The sequence below is a fragment of the Thunnus thynnus genome, chromosome 1 (genome assembly GCF_963924715.1).
Source record: "Thunnus thynnus chromosome 1, fThuThy2.1, whole genome shotgun sequence".
NCBI lineage: Eukaryota > Metazoa > Chordata > Actinopteri > Scombriformes > Scombridae > Thunnus > Thunnus thynnus.
Window position 1 is genome coordinate 26,963,952 of NC_089517.1, and position 10,241 is coordinate 26,974,192.

Below are 10,241 nucleotides of genomic sequence, written 5' to 3' on the forward strand. Positions count from 1 at the left end.
ACGCTGCAGATAAACTGCTGTGCTGTCAGTGGGGCCTACATTAGATTACCAAATCTGTGTGAGAGATTAATTCACCTGACTAAATTAAATTTACATTATTAACAGAAGCAAAATTGTTATATCATGTACTGTATCAGTTGCTATGACAACCGAGGATAAAACCCTGCTGGCGTACACCACGCCCCTACTTCCGCTCATGAGCAATCGTCATCACGAAATAGAAGAAGGCAAAACATTTCTTTCCCCACTAGATTAGATGACCCAAATATATCTTTCACTTTTACATAGCGGTCATACATCCATGATGGCGGTAGGAAGTGGAGACGCGTCGTCCATATTTATATACAGTCACTGTTCACAACCGGTCCTGGTGAATTACTTCACATAAAATAATAGTTGTGTCACTATTAAGCAATCAGGAAGTGTGAATCAAATCAACACAAATGTTAACATTTCATTATTATTTTTATTTTATATCGTATTTATATAGTGTATTTATATAATGTTATAGATTAGTTTTAGAGAGCTATGCATGATGATGTTTGACGTTTGGTAACACTTGGCTAATTTTTATCAAAAAAAAAAAAAAAAAAAAAAAAGTACCCCGGAAGCTCTTCGTGCTCGCGCCACGTCAGAGCTACAACACTGTTATCATCATTGCAACCAAAGCTGAGGAAGACTTGCTTCAGCCTTCAGCATGCTGTACCTGGGACTGAGCTGTTTGCTGCTCCATGTGTTTGTGGTGTTTGGGACTGAGCTCACATTTGAGCTCCCCGACAATGACAAACAGTGTTTCTACGAGGAACTAGAGAAAGACGTGAAGTTCGACATTGACTTCCAAGTAAGTTACTCTGCAGGCTTCATCACTTCAGTCTGTGTGTTTGCAGGACGCTGCCCTCTGTCATTTGTTATTTAAGTAGTGTCTGTCTCCTTTTTTTAAAAAAAGGAAGAACATGCAAAGTTAAAGTTAATACATGTTTTACATTTTTAGTTCGGTGGTCATTTGGTAAGTCAGCTGACATCCTCATTAATTAATTTAACTGCAGTAAACATTAGAAACTCTGATTCAGTTTGAGGAGTCAATGGTTTGGTAAATGTTATCTCAGCCAGTGTTACCTGGTTTGCTGCATAACCAGTTTCAGTCAGTTCAGCACCACACAGCCCAAACATGTTACAAACTGATGGTTACAACTAAACATATGTTACAACTGCACTCTACTATCTTGGTGTGTCATTGTTCACGTCATTCACACACAGCTTTTTTTTAATCTGTGTTTTGTATTTTCTTTTCTTTTAGGTGATTTCAGGAGGGAACTATGATGTGGACTGTTTTGTCACAGATCCGCAAAACAATGTGTTGTATAACGAGAAGAAGAAGCAGTACGACAGCTTCTCTCACACCACAGCTATGAAGGGAGTCTACAAGGTCTGCTTTAGCAATGAATTCTCCACGTTTACACACAAAATTGTGTATCTGGAGTTCCGCCATGGTGACGAGGAACCTCTCCTCCCGAGCATGACTGGAACCACGGCACTGACTCAGGTACGTCTGAGGAACTTATACATGAGGAACAAGGCGTTCAAAACTCTGTGGCCTTGCTGCTCATTCTGTTTTGTCTGAAAAGGCATCTTGTAGTCAGGCAAACAGAAAATAAACAAAACCATTATACATATTTTCACATGCAAGATAAAACTGGTTAAAGAGACATTTGTGATGATTACAAAATAGTAAACAACTATAAAAATTATCTGATGATAATGTGTCTACTTGACTGTACTAACTAATCAGGAGATGAGACGAGCAAGTCCAGAAACACTGTTGATGTTCCATCATTATTTAAGAAGAGAGACAGTTTTTAATTAAGTCCACAAGGTGGAACCAGACTTGTTTTGACTCAGAGTCTCAACATGATAAAGAGTCTCAACATGATGTATAGGGCTGGGCATCATTTAAAAAATTACAATACCAGTACCCCGAAAGTGATACCAATACTAATACCGGTACCCTTAAAATGACACATACAGATACATACAACCAGTCCATTTCAATTTGCACAAAACATAAGTTAGAAATAGTTACCATTTGAATAGTGAATAGTATGATGTGTACATCCTGGACTTCCTGGGAAAAGTTTTGGAATTTGAAGTGAATTCAGAAGCAGTTTTGTGGGCACAAGTCAGTCTGGTGTGCGTGTGCGTGTGTGTGTGTGTGTGTGTGAGAGAGAGAGAGAGAAAAAGAGACACCCACCTTCCACCGTAACTTTTGCCCCAAGCCATTACTTTGCTCTCGATTAACTTGCGTTGATCTTTCTTCTTTCAGCTGGAGTCCACTTGCGTCTCCATTCATGAGATCCTGAAGGTGGTGGCTGAATCCCAGACGTGGTACAGACTACGAGAGGCACAAGACCGAACAAAGGCAGAGCACCTCTTAGAGCGGGTTACCTACTGGTCAGTTGGAGAAACCGTTCTGCTGTTTGTCATCGGCATCGGTCAAGTCATGTTGCTTAGGAGCTTCTTCAGTGACAAGAAAGGCTCTGTAGCAGCGATGACTTAACCATGTAGTCTTGAAGACGGGTGGAAACCTGATGTTAACATAGCAGTGCATCTGGAGATTAACACACAACTTGTAGTATCAGCAAACCCTTTTTTAAAGGGATACTTTGAGTTATTGTCTTATTTCTGCTGGCTTATTCAGTGTGAAACCCTTTTTGTGTCTGTTGTTTTGTTCTTGACGTGCTATATTAACGTGTTATGAGAGCGAGTTTCAGCACCTGAATACATCTCTAACTTGGACCTAAAAAGTGGGACATTTTGCAAAATAACCTTCAAATAATCTTCAGAAAAGGCCCTAAAAAAGAGGTAACAGCATTAATCAGCAAGAACAGAAGAGGAGATATCATCTTTGGATATATTTTTTTAATCAAAACAACTAGCTAGCTGTCAACTGCTAACTGCTACCTGCAATTGTTACCAACCTTCCAAAGGAGAAACTGCACTGAGGAAGCTAACAGAAGAGTTATTTTGTGAAGACAAGAGGTGAAATGAAGGGGTCCTTGTTGGTGGTATTCTCTCTCTCTCCATGAACTGGTGTGATGGCGGCGCGACATTTGCAGTGGCCTCTCCTAGTTCCTACTATGCAGTGTCTTTGTCCATGTCAACGTCTACGTCTGTGTCATTGTGTGGAGTGCAGGGAAATATGTCTATGATCATCAGTTTCTTTTGGACATTTGTAACAAAGACTTTTGGGTGCTAAATCAGATGAGCGCGCTTGGTCTGCTACACCCAGTGGACCCAAAGAAGACCACAGCCTTGCCTCAAGCTGCACCGGAGAGGAAACATCGAAAGCAGTGTGGCAGGACGTGGAGGCAGGGCAGGCGTGGAATAGTGCAAGCTAGGCTAACTGCTAACCCATACAAACGGGCAGTTCCAACAATCATGCTGGCTAATGTTGTCTGGACAGCAAAATGGATTTTATAACTCCCCCATCAGTCACTCGTTGACACACAAGAGCTGTTTACATCCAACTGAGACATGTACTTCTCTCTAAATGCACTTTAACTCACTGTGCTGCTAACTGCTCGTTCTTTTTTTGTTTCTTTTTCTCTTGGGATTTATGTTTTTATCATTTTTAGGGAATTTTTTAGGTATACAGTATATCTTAATCCTTTCTGTTGTTGTTGCACTGCTGTGGGCTGGGAGGAAGAGCATTTCATTTTTTTGTGTATGCAAATACACAAAAAAATGACAATAAACTGAATCTTGAATATTGAAAAGAAACATTTTGTTGATCATATTGAAATTGTTCAATCTTGCAGAGATTATTTATTATATTTTTATAGAGGTATGATAAAGCAGTTTCAGTTAGATCTACAGTATCTGTTCATGACCCAGATTGCCTTCAGACTGGATTTTCATCTTGATGTCCAGCAGTTACAGTGAAAGTTGTGGCACACAAGTAGAAACCAAAGAACTGTTGTTTGTGATTGTTAGTTTTAGTTGTTTTATGGTGTTTAGTTTGATGTTATCATCTTAATTTATGTGCAAAAGTTGTTCCGGTCCATGCCTTTTTTTTCTTTTCCATAAAAAGTGCCTTAAGCAAGTTTTTTTTCTTAATTTCCTACAAAAGTGAATGTATACTGTTTTTGTTTGTTTGTTAACATCCCATCCTGTTGTTACTGATTGATTGGATTCTTAGTTTTCATTCATGCACATTTGGAGATATGCTTGTTGTGTCTTTGTTATTCCACAAGGAGACATGTTTAACGGACATTAGAAAGTGACTTACGGAAGAGGATTAGGGCCACATGGGAAAAATGTATTTAAACCCAGAATTCTGACTTTAAAAAGAACTCAAATTAATTTTTCACATGGTCCTAATCCTCTTCTATAGTAACCTCATATGTTTTCAGTCCTATTTGTTTACTTGTCTGTTTGTTGTCAACAGATTTAAATAAAATTTAAGGGAAAGTCATTAATTTATGTGAATTATTTTAACACATACCCCGGAAGCTAACTAGCTAACAGTTTGCTAGTTTAAGATTAGTTCAAGAGGCAGGTGGTGGGTGATTGGCTGAAACGTGAGAGGGTGACCACTGTCATGAAATGTTAAATAGAAATAAATACATTATTAATAATAATAATATTAATAATAATAATAATAATACTATTGTTATTATTATTACTACATTTATTTATCTTAATCAGTTATTTTTTGAAAACATTAAAAATTGGGAAGTATTCACACCTGCAAATTCTCAAACCAAAAGACAAACTGAAGTGTATTCAAAGCCACTTGTGTGTATTTATTTAACACTGAATACGATGGGACTCACACAGTCAGGCATCAGAAATCATCAGAAATAGTAAGGAGAGTTTTTTTTACTTTAAGTACAATAAAGAACGACGGGGGATCACAAACAATACATAAGAAATAGAAAGAAAAAAAGAAAAATAACAATGAATAAAATATGAATACGTAAAATAAATTAAACAACAGACTAGTTAAATAAAGACATAAAAAATACACTCTTCCATTGACAGAGGAAGGACAGTTGAAGTGAACTTGAACCGACTTGAACCCACACTGAACCCATTGGAAGCTATTCAACAAGAACGCTTCTCTCTGATTGGCCCGGCGCTTCTCCCGCGGACCAATCAGCGTGAAACGTGCTCTATCCACGCTGACGTGGGTGGAATTTATTAGAGCCTACGTCTGGGCTCCATGGCGACCTGTAATTCATTGATAAGAAAAGACGGTACAGTCTGAACGGCCCCGTACGGGTCAGTAATCAATCCCCTGTAAACATGGCGGGTTACCTGAAGGCTCTGACCACGGGGTCGAGAAGTGTATCTGCTGTACTGTCACCGGCCGCCGGCTGCCATCATCACAGACTGCAACAGAGGAACTGTAAGTCAGCCGTCGATCAAAACATCCATTCATTTTCAGCGAGGTTCGTAACATTAAAGTGATGATCATTTAGTTGTGTGTTGTTTTAGATAACAAACAGTATGTGACAGTGAATCTGTGTCTAGGTCATTGTGACCCTCAGGTTGTGGCATGTTGATAGATATTGGGCAGCAAGATATGTCCTGTCTCCTTCTCCTAGGATTATTTTTAATGTTGAGAGATCATTAAGCTCTTTGAAATCTGAAAAACTTGTTCAAGTAAGTGTTTCTTATTTCATTGAATGTTGTGTAGGAAGTATATACATACCAGATCCTGAAAAAGGAATGATAATCCACTCTGTAGCAAGAATGATAATAAAAATTATTATTTGAGTAGCCTGTCTTGACATGTGAGTCCACGTGCTGTCAGGACCAAAAAAAGGCTGGACAGGTAATAACTGCTATCAAATCAGTCCTATAATCCTAAGGTCAGAAAACCTGGCAGCTGCCTGAGTTTCATTGTCTCATTAAGAATAAACTCTGCTTATCTGAGTGGTAAAAGAAATATTTATTGTGCTTCATCAGACAGGTGTTACAGGTGAGATGTGTGTACTATGTAGTAATTTTAGCATTTTGCTTGATTTGTATAGGTGTATTCAGTCTAAACCAAGGTCAACATGCAAATTATGACCGTTTGAAATTTCAGCTAAATTAATTTTAATTAGACGACAAACTGACAAACACATTAAGGCATGAAAATCAATTTAAACATTTCACAGATGCCACAAAGCGAATCAAGGTGGCCCAGCCGGTGGTGGAGATGGACGGAGATGAGATGACTCGCATCATATGGGAGTTCATCAAAGAGAAGGTAAAAGCCTGCAGGACTGACTTTTCACTAAAAAAAAAAAAAACGATAGATAGCCTTTAATTATTAGAAATTTGAAGGATGTTTCTTGTATTCACAATCAAAATTGGTTCATTCAAAGTGGATTCATGGTATACTTTTTCTTGAGCCTGTGATCCCGGATGACAAACTCAAAAGGAAATTAGGTTCTCATGAGGAGATTGTGCAGGACAAAACAGATCAGAATAGAATATATTTTTATATATAGAATATATAGTTTTACTGGCACATTAAATCACAGAAACTGTGTGTGATTTTGTGGTCGTTGTGCAGCACTGTGCTAAGACAAATAACACATAAACGTTTTGTACATGTACAGCTCATCCTTTCCAATGTGGATGTTGAGCTGAAGTACTTTGACCTCGGTCTGCCGTACCGCGACCAGACGGATGACCAGGTCACCATTGACTCTGCACTTGCGACTCTGAAGTACAACGTGGCTGTCAAGTGTGCCACCATCACCCCTGATGAGGCCAGAGTTGAGGGTAAGTTTGATGTATTGAATTTAAGCAGCTTTTTTCAAATGTTTGGGATTATGTAATATTTCCTTTTTAACCAGTATAAACAGTAAGAGTTGTATCTATGTGAGCGTGTAAATAACAGCACATGTAATGATAATCATTTTGTTTCTTTATGAGTTGGTTATCTTAGCTATGGTTAAAGACTGAAACTGTGCTGGGTCTTCAGCTGCAAATGCTTTTGTTGTTTTTCTCAGAGTTTAAGCTAAAGAAGATGTGGAAGAGTCCAAATGGAACCATCAGGAACATCTTGGGCGGCACAGTTTTCCGTGAGCCAATCCTTTGTAAAAACATTCCCCGTCTTGTTCCTGGTTGGACACAACCAATAACAATCGGCAGACATGCTTTTGGCGATCAGGTAAAAAATGCAAATGTGGTGTTCACTTTTTTCAAAGCCAAACGGATCAAAGAACAATCTGGTTTACCAGGTTTGATGTTTAATCTCACAGTACAGGGCCACAGACTTTGTTGTTGACCAGCCTGGCAAGTTCAAGATTGTGTTTTCTCCAAACGATGGAAGCAAGCAGAAGGAGTGGGAGGTGTTTGACTTTCCTGCTGGGGGCTGTGCGATGGGAATGTACAACACTGATGAGGTAAGAATAAGTTTGTTTATAGATTTATTTAAATGGGATAATACAAGCATAGATTAACATAATTTATTAAAGATAATTTTGGTTTCTGTGATGTGATTTCTTCCGTTTAAATTCTGGACCTTCATATTTTCTTCATACAGTCCATCAGTGGGTTTGCTCACAGCTGCTTCCAGTATGCCATTCAGAAGAGGTGGCCTCTATACATGAGCACTAAGAACACCATCCTCAAGGCCTACGACGGGCGCTTCAAAGACATCTTCCAGGAAATCTTTGAAAAGTAAGATTCTAAACAAGGACAACTGAGCCTTTGTGAAGTTAATTGTTTAATAAAAAAAAAAAAACAAAACTTTTCAGCAGGCTAATTCAAAATTTCATGTGATAAAACCAGATGAACAAACAATGCACCGTCTCCAGTTATAGTGTATGAAAATAATGTTATGGTGACAGTTTCATTATTCTGTCTCCCTCAGGACGTACAAACCAGAGTTTGACAAGCTGAAGATCTGGTACGAGCACCGTCTCATTGACGACATGGTGGCCCAGGTCCTGAAGTCTTCAGGAGGATTTGTTTGGGCCTGCAAGAATTATGATGGAGATGTGCAGTCAGACATTCTGGCTCAGGGTAAGAGTACTTTTACTGCATATAGTACCTCATGTTCTGACCATGAAGATAATGTCAGGAGGTGATACAATATATAAAGTCCATTGCTATTGTTTGGGTTTATTCTTATCATGGGATTACCCTTTAATGGCTTGTTTGTCTGTGTTGTGTCCAGGTTTTGGCTCTCTGGGTCTCATGACGTCAGTACTGGTGTGTCCTGATGGTAAGACTATTGAGGCTGAGGCTGCCCATGGCACCGTCACCAGGCACTACCGTGAACACCAGAGGGTAAGGGTCACCAGGTCACAATGCTGCAAGTGTTTTTACTTTATGAGGAAAGAAAACTGTTTGTGTGTGTATGTGTTGGTGTGTGTGCTCCTGTTCTATAGTTTATAGAGTTTTATACCTCAAAAATGTGGAAATGTTTGCAAAATGAGGGACATTTTAGTCAGACCCTACTTTTTCAAGGGACTGTTTCAGGGATAGGACTTGTTGTTGGGGTAGTGTAGAGTCACAATTTAAGTTGTGAGAGTTAAGAGCTGTAAATGGCAATGAATATGCCAAATACCAACTGTCACTCAAATTTGCTTATTCAGGCATTTTCTCTTAACTCAGTTTTGTGGGATTCTCCACTTTTTGTTTTGCAAGCAGTCTCTTAATGTTTGAAGTCAGTACAAACCCATCCAACATGGAAACTGTTCAAACTGAGTTCATCAAACGATAGAAGTGCATTGAAATATAAAGTTCACTGAAAAAATTATACAGTTTGATCTGTATTCAGCCGCACGTATTAAAAGAGTAATTAAGAGAGCAACTTCAAAACATCAGAAAAATCAAACCACACCCAGTTTGAACTTTTCTTTGACTTACACACAGTTTTGAAAAGTGCAAGAAAATTAAAGAGCGGGCAGAAGAATTGGTGTGAATTTTATTTTATTTTGTTTAATTTTTTGTTTGTATCTTGTTTTTCAACTGATCCAAATTACTGGAAGAAAAGCTGAGTCATATTTTATGCATCAATATTTTTTTGTGATATCTTCAGCACAGTTTAAATGGAGTTTAAAAACTGGAAATTTTCAGTGATCGACACAGTAAAAGGCAGGTTTTGGTGCTAGTCAAATCAAACAATAAGAGACTCTTTTTATACTCATCATTTTACACCAATGTTGAACAGTCACACAAAGAAATCTGTGGTAGATGAGTAAGAGATATGATTGTCTCCCTGCACAATAACAAAATAGACCAGAATGCAAAAAGTCATGTTAAATTTTCAGTAACTGTGTTCTTGCATTGTAGGGAAGACCAACCAGTACAAACCCAATTGCCAGCATCTTTGCTTGGACCAGAGGGCTGGAGCACAGAGGCACACTCGATGGAAATCCTGATCTGATGAAGTATGTTTTCTGATTAGCAAGTGTCATTCATTCATGTGACATATATGTTTGTGAAATATTGCATCATATTGAGTTGTCACCCTGCATTGTCGCTCTCCAGGTTCTCCCAGACGTTAGAAAAAGTCTGTGTGGAAACTGTGGAAAATGGTGTGATGACCAAAGACCTCGCAGGCTGCATCCACGGTTTGGCCAAGTGAGTTTACATATTCAGATCCCTGAGTCATGCCAAGTGTATGTTGTATGTGTATAGTTGACTTCAGGAAACTATATAAAGGACAGATTGTATATTTTATCACATGTCTCACCTCTGCTCCGTGATCTTGCAGCTGCAAGCTGAATGAACATTATGTCAACACATCAGACTTCCTAGATGCCATCAAGACCAACCTGGACAAAGCTCTGGGCAAATGAAGAACGATCAGAAGACACACGTGCCAATGTACAGACAAACCCTGTCTGTAGATTTTTCACTCGTTTTTACCTGTTGTTTGTATCAACTTTTGTATCCAGTTTTGAAGGAAACAAGTTTACTATTTATGTGCCATTTTCCTATTTGTATAGATCACTTATAGAGTATCTTGTGTACAGTAGCTTGTGTTCCTCCACCTTTGCTTTTGCCAACGGTCCTTTTTGATATTAATAAATTGAGTGATTGTACTGTATAAATAACAGTAATATTATTGCTAATAGTAACTTATAATGGCCATTTCAAGGAAGTTTCTATTTTTGCATTCAATTAAAAGGTATTTTTAGGAATCTATATGTACAAAAAATGACAGTAATGCCATGTATTGCTCTATAAGCATGAATATAAAAAAGCAAAAGCTAATCACTTAATGACAA

General features: G+C 38.4%; 2 protein-coding genes across 3 annotated transcripts; both read left to right on the top strand.

The window, feature by feature from the left end:
* Nucleotides 1–586: 586 nt before the first annotated feature.
* LOC137185464 (transmembrane emp24 domain-containing protein 3-like) lies at nt 587–4,471 on the top strand. The gene is made up of 3 exons (XM_067593737.1): nt 587–841; nt 1,298–1,543; nt 2,321–4,471. Exons 1-3 carry the CDS (start codon nt 698–700, stop codon nt 2,552–2,554), a joined length of 624 nt encoding a protein of 207 aa, XP_067449838.1. The 5' UTR covers nt 587–697; the 3' UTR covers nt 2,555–4,471.
* A 695-nt stretch (nt 4,472–5,166) lies between these two features.
* LOC137185438 (isocitrate dehydrogenase [NADP], mitochondrial) lies at nt 5,167–10,241 on the top strand. 2 transcript variants are annotated; one of them, XM_067593735.1, is made up of 11 exons: nt 5,167–5,407; nt 6,165–6,256; nt 6,612–6,777; nt 7,008–7,168; nt 7,260–7,403; nt 7,544–7,680; nt 7,874–8,025; nt 8,180–8,292; nt 9,301–9,398; nt 9,499–9,591; nt 9,725–10,241. In XM_067593735.1, the coding sequence occupies exons 1-11, from the start codon at nt 5,305–5,307 to the stop codon at nt 9,807–9,809; spliced, it is 1,344 nt and encodes a 447-aa protein (XP_067449836.1). In that variant the 5' UTR covers nt 5,167–5,304; the 3' UTR covers nt 9,810–10,241. The 2 variants fall into 2 exon arrangements, with proteins under 2 accessions (XP_067449836.1, XP_067449837.1); XM_067593736.1 differs by having other exon boundaries at nt 5,322–5,450.